The sequence below is a fragment of the Silurus aristotelis genome, assembly GCF_946808225.1.
Source record: "Silurus aristotelis genome assembly, chromosome: 26".
In the NCBI taxonomy this organism is placed as follows: Eukaryota; Metazoa; Chordata; class Actinopteri; order Siluriformes; family Siluridae; genus Silurus; species Silurus aristotelis.
In genome coordinates this window covers 906298-926297 of record NC_139599.1, presented here as the reverse complement: position 1 = coordinate 926297, position 20000 = coordinate 906298, and the positions used below count along the sequence as shown (strand labels likewise).

The following is a 20000-nucleotide window of genomic DNA, read 5'->3' as shown; positions in this document are numbered from 1 at the left end:
TTCCTCTTTTCCCCCACGAGCGACAGTGTTTCACAGCTTTCTCCGGTTTGTCTTTTCTTCCTTTATCCGGACAAGGTTGGAGTTTTCTTCCTTTTTTGTTTCTACATGGAGTATTTTCTCTTACTTTGTTTCATGTCTCACTTCCATCTTCTTTCATCTCATCAATAAACACACGCTGCAGCCTACCTTCGGAGAGGAGGAGGAGAGAGAGAGAGAGAGAGAGAGAGAGAGAGAGAGAGAGAGAGAGAGAGAGAGAGAGAGAGAGGGAGACCTCGGCCACTTTCAGCGCTGCCCTCCCATTATACCTCCGCCATTGGACGGAGACGCGATTAGGACACGCCCACTTCCAACTGCGATTGGGACACAGCCGCGACGGGGTTATGCTAGGCTAAGATACGCTCCAACACCCCCCCCCCTCCCCCCCCCCACACACACACACACACACACACACACACACACACACACACACACACACATATATATATATATATATATATATATATATATACACATACACACACACACCCGTCTTGTCACAGTCTACGCACGCGCCCTCCTCCTATTATATGTGATTTTATTTGTATTTATTTATTAATTTTTTTTTTTTTTGGGGAGGGGGGGTGTCTCTATTTGTAGCTCGGACAAAAACGAAACCGTGTGTGTGTGTGTGTTTATTTATTTACTTTTTTTCTGTCATTTATTTATCCTATTTATTCAAGAGCACGACACTCGGTCATTGGTTGTTTATTAATATTATTATTATTATTATTATTATTATTTGACACACTGGTCCGATAGCTTTGTATATATTTATATTTATATATATTTTACACCTGAGATTATATTTGACACACAATAAAAGACGGGATGAAACTCCAGTAGAGATCCTGAGATCCTGCTCCGTCCCGTCGCTGATGTAAAGAGGAGCAACGGTCACTCATTACACACACACACACACACACACACACACACACACACACACACACACACACACACACACTCACACACACAAAGTACACAAACACGCGCCGTGCGCACGTCATCAACCGTCACTTTGGATTGGGCGCGTGGCGCGTCATTTAAACGCTCCCCGCGCGCCCCGCGCTCTCTCGTTGGCTCGTGCGGCTGTCCGTCAAAAAAAAACAAAAAAACGCGTCTTTTTATTTTTTTATTTTTTTTCCCCCAAACCACCAACAAGCTAGTCTGCTCCTAGTCCGCTCCTGGTCTGCTCCTCCTCCTCCTCCACACCGCCGCCTCCTCTGACTTTATACGCATTTCTATTTTCTCCTTTATTTATTTAATTCCACCCCTCCCGCCCCACCCCTTATTAAACCCCGCCCATCACCATATAGCCCCTCCCATAATCATCTCAGCCACTCCCCTCCCGCTCCACGTCCCCAGCTGACCTCGAGGCGACGTAAGGAGAACGCTCGCGCTCTCGTCGACCAATCAGAGCGCGCGGAACTCTGACTGTGTGTGTTTTTCGCCCTCCAATGGATTCCTCCGGCGCGGTAATGACGGACAGCGAATTAATGCAATGGTGCTGCCCCGATCCGTCCCACACACACACGTCCCTCGTTACCCCAACCCTCTCTTGTCTAGACAGTGACAGGTGTGTGTGTGTGTATGTGTGTGTTGAAGTATATACTGTAGACCAAGAATAACATTACTATTTCACAGTTTTGTTTTTGCACGAACGCATGTGTGTGTGTGTGTGTGTGTGTGTGTGTGTGTGTGTGTGTGTGCATTTTTCAAATACATTTACAAAACAATGTACAATTTCTTTTTGCCAATTTGCCACAAAAATAAACGTCACTCTGCCCGAACCATCCATACACAACTTCCGGTTTTAATCATTGTACACGAAAATCCGGTGTTTGAGGTAACATCAAAGAGTCGCTTTTGTTTTCACGCCACCATGATGTTTTTAATAACCTACTACGGAAGTGTTCTGCGACACACACACACACACACACGCACGCACTTAGATATACACACATTTATACATACAGGTTCAGGCCGGTTGTCATGGTAACTGCGCTTCTCGGAGCCCCTTCATGGTTTAGCTAGCTAGCTAGTCTGCGCGTGTTACCCAGTACAGGAGGAGGAGAAGGAGGTAATTCTTCTTTTCTGTGGGTAATAACACACTTTAGTATGTTTACTAAACGATATGGAGCGTAACCTATATATTTCCTTGAACGCGCGCTCCCTCTGCCGGTTTAACCAGCAAATAACAGCGGGGTTATAATAACCCCCCCCCCCCAACCACACACACACACACACGCACACACACACACACACACACACACACACACCTCCTGCGCGCCCCCACTACACCCCCGTTCGCGCGCTCTCGCTCCGCCTCGGGTTCACAGAGGGACACGAGCACCGTCTGCCCTACATTACACGCGCGCGCCGTGATGTCATTTGAGGACGACGGTGTAACCTAGAAACGGAGAGGGATCTTTTCCCTTTCCCTTCACTTTACTCCGCCTCTGTAATCCGGAACAACATAAATAATAAAGATATTAAATATATACAATTTATACAAATAAATAAATAAATAAATGCAAAATTTCAAAGTTTTCCTTTAAAATAAATAAATAAATAAATATGCATACATTCTTGTGCTCATGACCCTCACACCCTCACACCCACACGTCCTTCCTCATCGTCTCTTTCCAAATCTATCCTCATCTCTTCTTTCACTCTTCTGAGAAGGTTTTCCACTACATTCTGTAGATGTGTTCATTAAACGTCAAGAGTCTTAGTGAGATCAGGAACTGATGTCGGTTTGTGAAATGATAACGGAGGTGTGATGTCCAGGTGTGTACATATTAGTGCACTCACACCTGGGGGGATTTAGCCTCAACTAAACATCCTGGAAAGGCAATTGCTTACCTGGATTATAGGTAACACAGACAAACATATATATATATATATTGTATGTATACAAATATAAAACACATAGATTATATAAAACACACACCTATAAAATGCTTTTTCTAAATTTTTTAGCCGAGCCTCATTTCAGCAAATAAATAAACAACTAATGAGAATAGTAATAATAATTTATTCAGTGATATTAAATACGCAAGAAAACATTCACATACATAACACAAATGCACACACACACACACACACACACACACACACACACACACACACACACACACACACACACACACACACACACATATATATATATATATATATATATATATATATACTAACCTACACATACATTACTGTGCAAATGTTTTAGGCAGATGTGAAGGAATGTTGTATGTAAATTAAGAATGCTTTTAAAAATATATATTTGAATTGTTTATTTAAAAAATGCAAAAATCTAAATCAAATCAATATTCGGTGTAGGAGCTTCAGACTGGGTGAGGAACAGCCAAACTACATGGAGCCCAGGTACACCCATTGACTGTACAGAAAAGTCTGGCCAGAGGTGGCCTTCATGGAGAAATGGTGGCCAAAAAGCCAGACCTCCAACATGGCAACAAGGCTAAGTGTCTCAACTCTGCATAAAAAAACAGAGGAACTGGACAGCAGAAAAATGGCAGCAGGCACTCCAGTCTGACGAGTCAAAACATTTGTCTGTAGCAGGATGGAAGTTGTTTGCTGAAGAGCTGAAGAATGCCACAATACGTCTGTGTGTCTGCAGGAAACAGTGAAGCATGGTGGAGGTTTCCTGCAAATTCTGGGATGTATTTCAGTAAATGATGTTGGAGATGTGGTCAGGATAAATAGTGTCCACAATGCTGAGAAATACAGGCAGATACGTCTCCATCATGCAGTGCCATCAGTGAGGCACCAAAATGTATCCTGCAGCAGGACAACGACCTCAAACATACAGCCCACGTTATTAAGAACTACCTTCAGCATACAGAAGACCAAGGACTCCTGTAATAGATGATTTTGGCTCCACAGAGTCCTGATCTCAACATCCTTGAGTCGATCCGGCATTACATGAAGAAGGATTTTAGAAGCCTTCATCCACAGATCAGATCAGATATACAACACACTCATACACCCTTTTCCAAATTTAAATAACAACATGCACTGGATCTAACTCTACACACACACACACACACACACACACACACACACACACACACACACACACACACACACACACACACACACTCCTGTTTCTTGCATTTGCATTAGTATCATTTTGTACATTTATAATCTCTGGTCTTTTGTAAACTGTAAAGATTCTTCCTCGGATGATCCTCCAGCTGCCTCTAAAAACAGTGATGAGGATTGGTATCAGAGGCGGCTGGAGGATCATCTGAGGAAGAATCTCACTGTAGGGTGTAACACTGATTTACGACCAAATAAACTCCTTAAAGTAAACAGTATTATATTAATGGATTTATTTATAAACTTTTGAACATATGTGCAAAATAAAGTCGATTTTATTCATTAGATTTTTTTAATTATATCACATGAAAGTACAAATGCCGATACATGATTAAATTGTTATATTGTATTACGTCATAACATTACATTATATGTTACATTATATATTATATGATATTACATTATGATGCTTTTCCAATCTCACACTAAAAAGCGTGTGAAATGTGTAAATCCGGGTATTTTGTGTTTTATTTCTTCTCTTCTGAGATTTGCAGCAGTTTGACCGATAAAAACAAGCGCGCGCGCGCGCGATTATGGTAATCAGTTACAGTAATGACATCATCGGTGTGTCTCGTGCGCCGTTGCCAGGGGTTACAGCCTGACATTTCGGTCGCTGTAAACAAAGCCGCAGGAAGTCCGAGCTGCACGAGCGAATCGTTTCTCTGCTTTTATTTCATTTACAAAACCAAGTGCAGGCGAGAAGGTGCTCAGCATCCGCGCAGGAGACGAGAAGAAGATCCCTGCTCAAGTCCACAGCCTGTCCACCACCAAACAAGGTCCTGCTCTCTCCAAACCAGCAAGTATTTAGTGTAGGAGAAAAGTTCTTCCTGCTCTCGAGGCCACGGTTCTGATCATTTCTGCACTGTTTTGTTTTCTTCACAGTCACTTGAAATGATGGAAAATTCAGGTAGGATTCGAGTAGATATCTCTGGAGAGCCTTATGAGCAAACAGTGAAGTACATGGAGAGCCATAACATTTTGAAGATATTCCAGGTAGGAAGATTCCTGAAGATCCTGATAATGAAGTCTTAATCCAGGGATAACTGGATGTGTGAAGTCCTTTATTGTTGGAATGTTATTTGTTTGGACAACAAATATGAGAGAATATCTAGAAAAGGAAATTCAGAGATACTCTATATTGCCAAAAGTATTGGGACACCTCACATTTCCTGCCATATGTGGTTTTTTTTCTCTAAACTGTTACCACAAAGCTGGAGGTACTCAATTGTACAGGACATCTTTGGAACACCTTTTGGGATGAATGTGAACGCTGACTGCACCTCAGGCCTCCTCACCTTCTCACCTACATCACTGCCTGACTTTACTAACAGCCTTGAAGCTGATGAACACAAATGTCCACAAGCACACTCCAAACTCTAGTAAAGCATCTTCCCAGAAGAGTGGAGGGAATTATAAGAGTAAATGGGGACTAAATGTGGAATGTGATGCTCAAAGATCACATACCGTCCTTATGATCAGGTGTCCACAAACTTTTGGCAATTTAGTGTACGTCGTTTAACTTTATTGTTCCATTTATCGCTTCAAGGAAAACCAACTCATTCCTCATGACTCATCTTGTACTAGTTCTGCATTCGTCCAATTACATGCTATCTAGAATGGCTAGGTCCCACCCCCAGGGGGTGTGTCTTTCTCTACAATTGCATTGAAACCTGGCTTTTTCTTAGTGTTTCTTCCCCCACTGGCTGTGTGTCTTCCTGAACCCGAGTCGCTTTCCTCCTTCGTTTTGGAAGATGGTGGAGTTTGTGTAAGATTTAATGGAGATTTTTTTTAGAAACATTTTGTGAAGATGGACCTCAAAGTGTGGTTTTGGGACCGCTCGGGATCCTGGAACTTACACATGGGTCTCATTTCTTGTTAGTGTGGTGGAAATTACAACCCATATTATTCATTATATTTAGGGGTCCAAGCACCAAATTCAGATCTGATGTGTTCCACCAATGAGACGTTTTAAATACATTTCTCTAATGCGCTAATAAACATTATTCTAATAATATGGAGATAAATCTGTAAATCCGAGGGGGTTTATGGAACTGGAATCCCGGAAAAAGACTTCTTCTCCATGTTTATTTAGTTCATGTCACGTTTTTTCTTGTATCTCCAGCATGGACTTCAGCACGCCTCGACTTCGTGTTTCAAATCGATTGAAATCACAAGTGGGTTCAGGAGCACTTTAACTGTAGTCTGAATGAAAAATGTAAATTAAAAATGGTCATTTGGTCTCAGAGACATTTCCTAGGAAACGACTGGGGAAAATTAGCATCGTGCGAGACGGCCGAATCGCATCACAGCCAGAAACCATCAGTGAGACCACGAGCCGGTCTGCTGTACGCCGAGCGAGCGCTGGTTATTACTTATCTCATTTTCTCATTTTTTTCTCTCTTATCAGGAAATCACAGAGAACCTGGTTTACGACAGACCTGAAGACCCCCTACAGTATATGTTAGAGCAGGTACATGTGGATGTGTTATGAGCTTCACTTCATAAAGCATGTGCTGTGGAAGATCCCGCCAGCCTTTGATTCAGACCTTCATTTACTTCCTAATTACTGAAAAAAAAGCAACGTTTTATTATTTTTTAAAAATCCACAATGGGACTCGACTTCCTGTTTCGGCTGTGAGATCAGCTGTGTTTCACCCGAACCCGAATTCTGCTGGAACATCAGGGAAACAGTTGGTGATTAATTGCCTGAACTTTTGAAAAACAGTTCTGCAGAAGTGTTTCAGAAATGTCTGGTGTCTGATGTTTGCTGGGGTTTTCTTTGTTTTCACTGGAGCTCCAGGATTCGTGTCGCTCACAAACAATATTCCTTCTCAAATCTTTACATACTTTCATCAAGCGACGTCATTACGCTCTGTAAACTTTTATTACACCTTATTAACCTAACTTAATTAAAGACATTTGATTGTCGGAGGCGTGGCCTAGAGGAGCAGAGTAATCATTTTTTATAATCCCAGGATAGACTCTGGATCCACCAGCATCCGGATCAGGATTAAGATGACTAGCGAACGATAGATACCCCTACACACACACACACACACACACACCTGTACGTGTATAGGTTGGCGTTTACACGTGACAGGAAGTCCCACTGCGTCCTAACCCACATCGGCACATCTGGAGAGCTGGATGTGGTTTGAGGTGGATATTAACACCAAAAGTGGCAGCTGTGGCATTTGTAAAAACAAACAAAAAAATTTGGCCTGTTGCTATGGCGATACAGGAGACACCTAAAAACCATGCCTGTCTGCTTTCTCAGACAAAGCAGCAGTCAGATGAAGAAACAGAGAGAGAATTTTGCAGGACGCACCACACATTCGCTTCTCAGCGCCGTTCGTTCCGCTTCGAGCCGGACGACTCCAACACAAACCTCTGTTTACAAGCTGGTAGAGAAGACGCTTAAACATGACCTTTTCTTTTCTTTTCTTTTCTTTTTTTTTTTGCCAAATTTTTAAAAGTACATGCATTTCATTGCAAAAAGAATTTACATCAGTTTGAATTTTAAGTTGTAAAAATCATCAAATGCATCAGAAATAACTTGAGTATTCAGTAGACGTGAGTTTTATTATTACGCGGTTGCAGGATATTTATTAGATATTTATTAGATATTTATTACATCTATTTTTTTATATATTTGACTCATTTTAAATGGATTATTTTGCAATTTCAGTTTTAGATTTATATATATATATATATATATATATATATATATATATATATATATATATATATATATATATATATTCAAGATATTTTCACTTGCAAGCATGTATTTTTTCCTGCAGTGTAAAAAAACAACAAAAACAAAAAAATGCCCAGAGCAAGTGATTATTTATATGAAGACGATTTGAGACACAAAAAAACGTCTTGATTGTCCAGCTGGAATGAAGGTTCCTCCCCAGACTCGTATAATACACCACTATAATTATTTCTTATTTCTTTCTGACATCGCTTTAGTCTTCTTCATGTCACACTGGAGTCTTTTATTTACAGTATTTCTTTATTATTATTATTATTATTTATTTTCGTGTGTTTAGTTGCAGAAGAAGATCTGGGAACGCCAGGAGTCGATGGAAGCTGCGAAAGCCGAATAGTTTTCTCAGATGGGATGTTAATATTCAGCCCAGGATTTTTTCCCCCCTCACACACACACACACACACAAACACACACACACACACACACACACACACTCATAATTGCAGCTCATATTATTAAAAAATTCTGATTTATTTTGCCTGAATAATCCTGTGTGTGTTCTCTCGTTAGATTGTTTCTACGGGGCGTGTTTTCTACGACGAGGCTCTTTTTGTGAACTTTTAGGAAGGTGGGAATCACATTGTAGTGTTTTCTAGGAGCAGGATCTGGGCTGGGAAAACTGTTCTGCAGGTGACGAGGGGAAAACAGATCCGCTCAGATGTACGATGAAAGCAGATTTTGCGCCGAGAAGAATCCGGCTTTAAGTCCGCAATGAAAACAAACACTGGCTCGAACAGCGTATTCAGATTTGGACGAGGGCATTTTGGCAGTCGGAGTAAAGGAAGTCTTTGTTTGTAGTAGGTTTACCTTTCAGTGTATCGCTCTGGTCATCATCCTGCGCTTTGAAGCCGCATCTGCTGTTTCAGCTGCACCACATAAAGCTCCGTTAAGTACATCCTTCTCTCTGTGATTTAAAGAGAGCCAGAAAAACAAAAGACGTCTCTCTTTCTCTCTTTCTCTTTCTCTCTCTCTCTCTCTCTCTCTCTCTCTCTCTCTCTCTCTCTCTCTCTCTCTCTGTCTCTGTCTTTCTCTGGATTAGGCATCAAGGAGAATCAGATTTCAGTGTATAAAAGTGAGATCAGACCCTTTTATTTCTTTTCTTTTTCTTTTTCTTTTTTTTCTTTTTTTTTTTTAAATATTCACTCATATAAACTCAGGAGCATCATAAATGGTAATAAAGCCTGACACAGTCACCTCCAGAGCCCAGGATCCAGAGTCCAACCCAGAGGAACCGAACCCTGACATGAACACACGTTAGCATCAAACGTGTCATCAGTGGATATTTGACTCAGGAGTCAGAGTCGTGTTGTTCTGAGAAACGAATCAGTAACGAGGTTATCGGTATCACCGTGACGTTGTTCCCTGATAACGGCGTGTCCCCCCAGTGCTTTATTCCTCTTACACTTCAGTCCTACACTGAGCTGAAGACAGGCCACTTCCCTGCTGAAAGAAACTCACCGTCGTAGTTTTTATCCGTTTGTAGTTACATATAATGTAAAGAGTCATTTCCTTACTGGTCTCTTTCTCACTACTCTCTCTGTCTCTCTTTTCTGTCTCTTTCTTTTTCTTTGCCTCATTTTCTCTCTCGTTGTCTATCTCTTTCTCTTTGTCTCCTTGTTTCTTTCTCTTTCTTACTGTCTGTCCTTCTGTCCATCTGTCTCACTTTCATGATTTGTTTCATTGTTTCTTTCTATTTGTCTCTTTTTCTGTCTGTCTTTTTTTGTCATTGTCACTCTTTCTTATTGTCTCTTTCTCTCTTTCTGCCTGTTTCTCACTGTCTCTCTTTCTCTCTTTGTTCTCTCTCTGCTCTCTCTTTCTCTGCTCTCTCTCTCTCTCTCTCTCTCTCTCTCTCTCTCTCTCTCTCTCTCTCTCTCTTTCTCTCTCTCACTGTCTGTCTACCTGTCTCTTTCTCCCTGTCTACCTTGTTTTCTATTTATTTCTCTGTCTTTCTGTCATTGACTGTTTGTCTACTTTTCTGCCACAATCTTACTCTCTTTGTCTCTGTCGCATTTTTAATGAAAGTCTCTCCCTCTGTTGTCTGTCATATTGTCTCTCTTTCGTTTTGCCTCATTTTCTCGGACTCTCTGTCTCTTTTCTCTCTGTCTCTCTCTGTAAATCTTTTTTTTTTCTGACTGCCTTATTGTCTCTCTCTTAGTTTCATTGTTGCTATCTCTCTCTTACTGTCTGTCTCTCTCTCTCTCTCTCTCTCTCTCTCTCTCTCTCTCTCTCTCTCTCGAAGTTGATGAGAGAACAGGAATCGCAGTCCTTCCTGCTTCAAAGAACCCAAATAGGAGTGTAAATTCCTCTGTCCTGAGGACGTCAAAAAACCCGAGTTACAGCTCTACAGCTCTCTGACACCGGAGGCTCCTTCCACTGAAGCTGTACGTTACAGAAAACATCACCGTAATCAACACGTTTTTGAATCGGTTCCTCAGCGGAGCGCGTGCTGTACGAGGCCCCCGTTAGCGACTTGTAACCACGGAAACGATGTGCTACTGTCAGAGCCGCTGTTCTAGAGAATTAATCAACACAAATCCTTCCCAGTGGAATTCAGCAGTGCTGTAGGGGTTTAGATCACGAGAACAAGAGACTCATGATATATAAAAAATAATACAACTGCAGGCCATTCACAAAAAAATAAACACCTCCCTACGGTCTCCCATAGCAACAGTGTTTTTGGGCAGTACGTTAATCATGTAAAGCAGGATGGAAGTGACCTCCAGGTCAACCTGTTTATCTGCATTTTCATCTCATAATAAAGAAACTTTTATTATCACACTTCCATGTGACTAATGCAACTTATATTCCACAAAATAATCACAATTACTACAGTAAATATGAAGTATATTTATTGTGATGTTTACAGTGGATGTGTATATATTTATAAAATAAATTCAGTTTATGCAATAAACATTTTTTACACAGTTAGTTTTCTTTGGTTACAGTTTCTGACAACATAAAATTCCTTTCTCCTCATCTCACACAGAACAGTACAGAGTGTACAGTTGTGCTTCATCCCTTCCTCTGAAACATCCCGGATCGCTGGCAGCATTTTCCTAAAACTCCGATTTTGGATTTCTCGCTCAATAGCTTGTACTCCTAATTCCATAAACTCCAATGTAGCCGTGTGTACACACACACACACACACACACACACACACACACACACTCACACACCATCTTTTCCCAACAAAACACACTTGAACAATCGGTACACTGTGATCCATTGTACAGAACAGACGCCTAGAAAAGTGTGACTGCGCATTCATTCCACTCGGAAATTCCCAGTCAGGAACTCAGGACATTTTTATGAGCAACAATTAACAAGGCAGATGTTCTACACTATATGGCCAAAAGTTTGGTGTGTGCTTTCTGATCATCCCATATTTATATTTATGGCATTTGTCAGACACTCTTATCCAGAGCGACTTACATTTGGCTAATTCATAAAGCAGCAGATACTGGGTTAAGGGCCTTTCTCAGGGGCCCAGGATTCTCAGTTTGGTGTGGCGGGGATTTGAACTCACAACCTTCCGATCCAAAGTTGGTGGCTTTAACCCACTAAGCTAACATTTTCATTTCCTTCCATTTAGTTGCCTTTTGCTGTCATGATAACCTCAATTCTTCTGGGAAGATGTTCCTCTAGATTTTGTGGAGATTCATTCAGCTACGTGTGTGTTAGTAAAGTCAGGTGATGTAGATGAGAAGGTGAGAAGGTTCCTGGGGTGCAGTCAGCGTTCACATTCATCCTTCAGGTGTTCAATAGAGTTGGAGCTCTATAGCAGGAGATCTTCCACTCCAAGCCATGTAAAGAAGATCTTCATGGAGCTGGCTTTGTGCACAGGGGCATTGTCATGCTGGAACAGGTTTGGGTCTCCTAGTTAAAGTGAAGGAGAAATTTCATGCTCCCATGTCTAAAGATATCCGATACAATTGTGTGTTCAACTTTGTGGGTGAAGCACATATGGGTGGAAAAGGCTGGTGTCCCAATACTTTTGGCCAAATAATGTATCTTCATTTGATGAATATAAAAATCAGAGACTAACCTTACAAACACGATTATGCTCTGCGAAGCCGAAACACAGGAAAGTGTTTAGATCTCGCTGGAGTACAAACGAATCACAGCGTCCGAGCGCGTGTTCCAACTAGTATCAGAACCTTCACATTCTTCAGCGTTCCATCTTTCTTGTTTCTCTCAAACTGAACCTCTACCTCCAGATACCAACCAACTAATCACCAAAACAAGGCGAGAAATCGTATTTTCATACGTCGTCATAAGATAAACGTGTGTCCTTCACACAACTATAAAACTTTTATGGTTTGGAACAACAGTGATATCCACAACACCGTCACAAAGTCCACGTCATGAGACACAAACCACATAAATAAATACACCATAAAATTCCAGGTTTCTTTTTGTACAATGACATTTTTTGCACATAGATATTCCGATTTAAATGGCTTCACGTGACGTCGTGTCACGACCCGATATTATATTATACTCGCACAATATACGGTAACAATAAACACAGTGTTGACAGTCGTCATGGCAACGTCATCATATCGATTCCTGTGCTCCATTATGTATTTCTTTAAAATAAAAATAAAAAACATCCAAACAATGACACCATGATCTTTTCTTGGTTATGTAACCTCCATGAAAAGGTTTTTGCAAGCATTGATGTGTCCTTCACTTGTCCTTGACATTGCACCATAATGACAAGCCCATTCAGGACTCTAGAATTCGATAATATATTCGGAGATGAAGACGCCAGCTGAAGTAGAAGATGATGAACAAAAACAAATATATAAAGGAACAATTGTGGATCGAATCCAGACCTCACGGTTGTAAGTTTGTGCTTTGACCCTTTAATTGCACCATCGCTGAGTAACACTGCGTATCTGACCTATGGCTCCCATCCCATAATAATAATCCCCATAAAGAAATGGGTACGGAAGGAAGAATGAAATAAACAGATCGCAGGATATTTAATACTATTTAGAAATCTGACCAGGACAAACAAACAAATAAACAAACAAACAAACAAAAAAAAATCCCCTGAATTATTTGGTTACTCGATCCAGGTATGGCTTCGTTGTAAATTCAGTGGAGCCCACCTTAATCTTCATCACCATCTTCACCATTCCGAGACCATGCGAGCCAGAAATGTACAGCAGTTAGCACTAAAATGCTACTTCACAAAAAAAAGCATTCTGTTTATCTTCAAAGTCGTTTAGCAGCAGAATTTTACACCAACAACAACAACGACGATGAAAGTTCTACATTTGTCACCTTCAGAAGTTAAAGGCACCTTGTTAGATGCCAATTTTTGGTCAGCTAAAAAAGAATAAGGGAACTTGTTACATTCAGACACTCTTCCGTCTAGAGATGATGTGAAGGTTTACGGGTCTGACCGATGGCTCACTCGATCTGCCGACTGCTCCTGTTGTCAAAAATCATCGACCTCCTCTGGGGCTGGTAGAAGCAGCTCGTAGAAGTTTCCAATCTCTGTCCGCTCTTGGGCAAAGTCATCTTGTTTCGTAAGGTGACCTCATCTGGAGTTTTAAGGTTCTCTGCGAGCTCCTTGGTAAGGATATCAGGAGGAGATGTTTCAGCAGGACTCTTGATGGGTGACAGGACGTGTTTTCCATCGTCCCCCGCTGGATGATAGTCCATGATAGGAAATGGAGGACTGAAGAGAATCAGGCTCTGAGGCCTTGGACGATTCCTGAAGGAAGACCTTTGAAGTAAGGTAGATCTTTCAGGTCTGGGACGATCCACGAAGAAGTCTCCATTGGCAGACCGTTTCCTCCTTAGGATGGGAAACTCAGGAGCAGGCGCTGCCTTGGACATCTCTGACGTTTTTTCCACAGACGCCTGTCTTTGGATCCTTGTGCCTGGTTTGCAGTTTTCTCTTTCTTCTTTGGAATCTTTTACCATCAGGAGAGGAGGTAAAGAATCGGCCTTCTCTAATTTAATCTTCTCAGGTCTACTTTCTGCTGTGTCCTGCTCGTGGCTGCATTTCTCTGGATGAACTGGATGTGGTGTGTGGCTGTACTGGAGTTTTGGAGGTATAACAGGCACGGCTTTGGCTTGACAGGTTTTGATCATGAAAGCGGTGCGCACTGAGGACACGCTAACCGGTGCCGAGTTGCGTCGCATGGGTGCGTGACGGTCCCTCAGGAACATCTCCAGTTCCAAAGACAACCCTTCATACTTTGTTCCAGAAGGGGTTAATGCCCCCCTCTGCAAAGAGAAATGATCAACAAGATCAAGGTTCTGCTGATTTGAGATGTCCCTGATGCACCGGTTTCCCAAATCCAAGTTAAGGGAGTATGGTCTGTGTTTTGGAGCAATGTTTTCCTCGTTCTTCTCAGCAATACAGGGCTCATGCGATACCTGCCGGTGAAATCTTTGGGAAAAGACAGAAGACTTTGAAGATTTTGGAGGTCCACTGTTTCTCTTTGGAATTCTGGTAGTCTCCTCCTGGTAGATGGGAGTCTTGAGTTGTGCAGCCTGTGAAAATTCCTGTTTAGTCTCTGTGTTTTCTCCAGGATCTTCAAAGTTGTCACCAAGTAAGAGCTCAGTTATAGTTTCACAAGTCAATTCATCTGCCTTTTTCACTGGATCGAGAGGTTCACGATTAATGGGTGAATTTTCTTTTAATTTCTCTGATGGAGGTTCTCTCACATCTACCTCCTTTTTGTCTTCTTGCAAGTGATGGATGCTCAACTCAGTCGATGTTCTGATTTCAGCTCCTGAAGCTGGCACCGGTGTATTAAACAGAGAGAAAAGATCCTCCAGTTTGGTTGAGTGGAGTGGGCTTGTGACCCACTGCTTGGTAGTGCTCAAGTCTTCCCAGGGCTCCACTTGATCCAGTCCTGCCAAATGACTCCCCCAGATATCGTCATCATCTTGACTCGGGATTTCTAGAGTGAGGCGCCTTTCATCCAAGCATTTTGAAAGCCTTTCAATGTTTACCTTTACTTTGGTTGTTAAATTAACACTCATACTGCTAGTTTCCTTCTTGTCATTTTTCTTGTCATCATTGTACTTTGGTAAGTTTCCATCCTGCTCTGCAATCAAAACAGGTTTGCTATCAAGACTAGAACCATAAGCAATTGCATCATTGCTTTCCTTGGCTGAAGGATCTTCTGGTGAATAAACCAAAGGCCAGGGATCAGCATCTTGGAGAATATCGGTCTCCTTCAACTGAAGGAAAGGCGAAAGCTTCAGCTTGTTTGCCATAATGTCCAACGACTCAAATGAATCCAAGCTCTTGTGATCGTTTTTCTCGGCGTCCAGGTAATTCCAGTCATTTTCAGAAGCCGAAAGCTTCGACGTCGTTTTAAAAAGCGTAGCACCTGAACGGTCCACCAAGAGACCTTTCAGAATGTCTTTGAAGTGTCCCTTTGAAGACAGCGGGTGAGTTGGTAAACTGCTTCTTCTTTTAGCCTGAGCAGTGAAATTCAAAGCACCATCGTGTCCAGCGATTTTGCTCATTGAGCCGCTGGTTTTTAGTTGGTCTTTCGGAGAGTCGATTTCGGACTCTGTGATCCTGAGCTTGTGATCATACCGCAGCTTTGGATCCTTCGATCCTACTTCCTGTACGAGACAACAAAAAAGTGGTAGGATTAGTCGACATCAGGATTTAATACTAATCTAGACCTTTTAATACATCCCTAATTCGATTGATAATAGAATTATTAATACAGGACAGATTATTGACCACGCCCACTGGGGTGAATTGAACAGGATCCTAATCCTAATAAGGTGAAAAAAGGGAATATAGCTGGAAATGTCATGTGAGAGAGGTCGGTTACCTGGAGATAAGGTGGGGATAAATCCAGAGATAAAAAACCAATAATTTTTCTTAAAAAGTCCTATTTTAACCCTGACCCTGAACTGCGAATTGAAACAGGGTAAAGGAGACTTGGCGCGTGGTCCCTGCTGGCCCAGGAACCGGGAGCTTGTTAAAGAGCTGGATTTAGACAGACTGCTGCAGGGAGGTTGGGTGGAGAAAGGAAAATAAGAAATTCTCAAAATGGAGGTGTGATTGTGCAGTCGTTTGCATGTGCGCTGGGTTTGGTTTTGTGGTGATCAGGGCTCAATGCGTTGGTTCGTGAGTTGTGGCTTAGAGAGGAACAATCTCCAACTGGGGGTCCAGGATTCACTCATCCACCCCCTGATAGTTATGTAAATGAATATTAAAAAAAAAAGTCAAGTATCACAGAAAACAAATTAAAACAGGCTGATTTTAACACCATTATCATCTTAAAATAGACGAGGAACCGAAGTGTAAATTGGCGGCAGCAAAATTTCACCCTGACTTAAGCTAAGGAAAATTAGGACCTGAGGACTAGTAGACTCCTGAATAGTAATAACGACATGATGTTATCATTATCACTCTTACCACTCGGTCCGTTTTTTTCAGCTCCTCGCTGAGCTGCGCTGATGAAGCATCCGGTTCTGTCCCGGAGGACTGAGGCGTTTCTTTGTGGTTTTCAGTCACTTTTGATTGAGGTGCCATTACGTTCTGTGACATTTCTACACCAGGCTTCACCTCCACGTTAATGCCTGGAAGAGTGAATGCAGAAGAGAGAAGAAAAAGAGATTTACATTCTTTTCTTGATGATATGGGGAAGGTTTTTAGTTTTTTGACTCTGAATGCTTCCAACAAATGTTTTATTAACATTCAAAATCAGCTCATTAGATGATATTTATTATCTGTAAATCTGGATTGTTCGTGTGCACATTTGCATGCACAGACACACCACATGCACACACATCACATGCACACACACACACACACACACACACACACACACACAAACACACACACACACACACACACACACACACACACACACACACAAACACACACACACACACACACACACACACACACACACATATATTTTTTCTTACTCGGTGCTGCTGTTTCGGAGGGGACCACCCTGGTGCTCCTCTCATTCATTTGACTCTCCTCTGTGGGGACGGAGCTGCTGTTGCTATAGATACCGTATCCGGCGCTGTTGCCGAGCGGGTTCTCTCTGCCCCCAAATAGTCTCTCCCTGTCTCGGAAATCAAAGCTCCCACTGTTGCTGGGGTGTGGCTCTCTAAAACTGGCGCTTCCCAAGCTTCCCAAACCGCGTTCACGATCTTTTCCTGCCACCCTGCAGGGGGTGCTGTTACAGCTGATGACCGCCGAGACGCGCAACGGGACGGACACCGCAAACGGCTCCGAGATGTTCAGTGCCTTGCGTTGATGCCTCGGCGACGATTCCAAGGGAAACAAGCTGCCTGGAAAGGACGGCCTTTGTGACGAGCCGTTGTGCGACGTCCCGGAATACAACATCCGGCGGTTTTTCGGGGATGCGGGCCGGCACGTGGACGATTCGTCCCCTTTAAACACCTTGAGCTGCTCGGGAAAAGAACGCTGTAACTGAGATGAAGCAGACGACGGAGAAGATGACGAAGATGCATTTGGAGTCCCTGGGGACATTTTGGTGGTCAGACCATTCCCGGTGTTGCCAGATTTGGGCAAGTCAAATTCCCAATCGGGATCCTGTTCGTTAGGATCGTAGTTGATATCCGAACCCAGGGTTCTGGATTTCACAACAGGGGCAAAGAATCCGTTTTTTCCTCTTGCTGATACGACTTTATCATCATCTAAATGGGACAAGAATCACTGGGTTACAATTTTGCAATTGAACAACAACTTAGAAATGTGTACGGTCAAAACTCTTGGTACTGTACAATTAAAAAATGCGGAACTGTTCAGAATAGTTGACAATGCTGATCAGAGCCCAGGTGTGATGTGTGTAAACGAGGCTTTTCACAGGACACCTGATGCTCCGCTGATTGTTTCTGTACCACTTCACACGTACAAACACTAACAGTACACCTCACACTTAACGTTTTTTCCCCCCACTTGTACACAATCCAGTATTTAAACATATACACGGTGAAGAGTGTGTGTGTGTGTGTGTGTGTGTGTGTGTGTGTGTGTGTGTGTCAGGGTGCATGTTATTAAGCGCTGATGGTGTTGTGTTGTAGCGCCACCTGTTGGCAGAGAACAGAGGGAATCCATGCTCTTGGATGGACGAATCCCAGGCTTTTCTGCAGAAGGAAAGAAGAGAAAAGGGAAAAGAAATCTCCATTTTATGTTTCAAAAGCACATCTGTTTAAAGCTGTGTGAAATTACACATTATGAATTCGATAATGGCGTGTGACCGCACATCTTATTATTTTTTGACGAAATTAACATTAAGTAATGAAAGTCAAATTCTCTCTCGAAGCTGAAATAAAGGGGGAAAAAGCGAAGGGTAATACAGGTCGTGCGAAAACATCAGATCATTTGAAAAGGATAAACGCTCAAAAGCAATTCTTCATTTTCTTCATTGTCTTTACTTCTTTGGGTAATGTAGGGTACCCCCACCACCACCACCATTTTTCATTATTACTCAAATAGCTCAATCATTGAGACATTACAAAGTGTCCAGTGTTCATATATAAAAATTCATATGACCATATAACCTATATTTACTCTTCATTTTCTTGCCATAAACCATATCCTAGCTCAAAGTGTGTGTTCGTTTTTGCAGTAATACTCACATGAGCTCACTGTAACATAAGAAAGCTCTCTGTCTGTATGCATGCTAAAGCTCGGACAGATTTCTTTTTTATTTGTAAAAATTGTTTTAGTTTAATTCATTTTTTCCTTTTGACAAATACTGATGAACACGTTTCTCTTCCCTTCCATAGGTTTTTTTTTTTTGAAGGCTATAAGATCTGCACAGAAAGTGTAATGAAATGAATTGAAGCGCACAGATCGGATTAGGAGTAGTCCGATAATCAGATGCATTTAGCGTCTGAAATACATTAGCTTTACGTTACATATCACGCCTTTCCTCATAGACATTTAGGATCAGGTTTCCTCAGTAATTCAGACTCACACCACATGGGTATTGAAACCTGAACGCTTCATCTTCGGGAATTAATTAGATATCAGGGACAAAATTCAATCATGCGCACCATTACAGCTCAGCCTTCAGCTTTAACGCTAGATATATACCTCATATACGGTCAAAAGTATTGGAACCCCCAGCCATATGCAGTTCTTCCCCAAACTGTTAGTATAAAGTTGAAGGCACACAATTGTGTAGGACGTCTCTGGATGCCGTAGCTTGAACTAGGACACCAAAACCTGTTCCACCATGACAAAACCAGCTCCATGAAGATCTGCTTTACATGGGTTGGAGTGGAAGATCTCCTGCTATAGAGCTTCAACCCTATTGAACAGGATGAATGTGAATGCTGACTGCACCCCAGGCCTCATCACCACACCACCATCAGTATCACCAGTATCTTGTAACCTAATGAATCTCCACAAAATCTAGTGGAAGATCTTCCCAGAAGAATGGAGCTTATTATAATGTGGAATTAATGTGGAATTGGATCTTCAAAAAGCTAATGGTCAGGTGTCCACAAACTTTTGGTTATAAAGTGTGTATCTTGTGAAGTCTATAAACATAAACATGAGCATTTAAGCTAAAACGAGTATTAGCAGCCTCGGTTTTCTTTTTCTTTCCATTTTTATTTGCAAATTCATTTTATTTTATAGACGGCAGCTTTACGGAAATCCGGGTGTATATTTGGAACAAACCCCGAGGCGACAGCGGAGAGGAACTCCCTGAGAAGACATGACAAGACATTTTTCCCTGCGTTTTTTTTTATTTCCCTTAAAATTCCTGTCACTTTTACACAACACACACACACACACACACACACACACACACACACACACACAGAGACACAAACACACACAGCATACCTGAGACGTTCTGTGCTCTCATGAACACGCTCCCGTTGCGACTCAGCTTCCCTTTGCCATCAGTGACGGATCGACCCAGGCTGAAGATGGACTTCCACTTCTTTGACTTTCCGGAGAATTTCCTCCTGTTGTGGAGACGAACACGTCATTACACCTCCGGAAAAAGACAACCTAGGCGTCAAAAGCCTGTGTGTCAAACACTCCGAGACTTGTGTACTGTTTTTGTCTGTTCT

The 20000-nt window shown here is 42.1% G+C and overlaps 2 protein-coding genes and 1 long non-coding RNA gene across 5 annotated transcripts in view; 1 reads left to right on the top strand and 2 right to left on the bottom strand.

Annotated features, from left to right (window-relative positions):
- Nucleotides 1-2167, bottom strand: part of zbtb20 (zinc finger and BTB domain containing 20) — a 58323-nt gene extending 56156 nt beyond the window's left edge. For 2 of the 3 annotated variants that reach the window (XM_083531284.1, XM_083531288.1), the window contains exon 1: nucleotides 1-463. This exon is cut by the window's left edge and continues 2 nt beyond it. The gene's annotated coding sequence lies outside the window, so the exon portion shown is untranslated. Of the gene's footprint in view, nucleotides 464-1994 lie in introns of those variants that run through there. The other variant, XM_083531291.1, reaches the window with a different exon arrangement.
- A 2398-nt stretch (nucleotides 2168-4565) lies between these two features.
- Nucleotides 4566-12985, top strand: LOC310720503. The gene is made up of 4 exons (XR_014531756.1): nucleotides 4566-4955; nucleotides 5038-5148; nucleotides 6563-6625; nucleotides 8211-12985. It is a non-coding gene; the product is annotated as an uncharacterized lncRNA (long non-coding RNA).
- arhgap31 (Rho GTPase activating protein 31) overlaps nucleotides 10758-20000 on the bottom strand; it is a 28355-nt gene continuing 19112 nt past the window's right edge. The window contains exons 8-12 of the mRNA XM_083531078.1: nucleotides 19768-19892; nucleotides 17997-18053; nucleotides 16860-17603; nucleotides 16345-16508; nucleotides 10758-15536 (exon numbers count right to left, since the gene is read on the bottom strand). Coding sequence (XP_083387204.1) covers nucleotides 13353-15536; nucleotides 16345-16508; nucleotides 16860-17603; nucleotides 17997-18053; nucleotides 19768-19892 — 3274 coding nt within the window. The 3' untranslated portion in view covers nucleotides 10758-13352. The remainder of the gene's footprint in view (nucleotides 15537-16344; nucleotides 16509-16859; nucleotides 17604-17996; nucleotides 18054-19767; nucleotides 19893-20000) is intronic.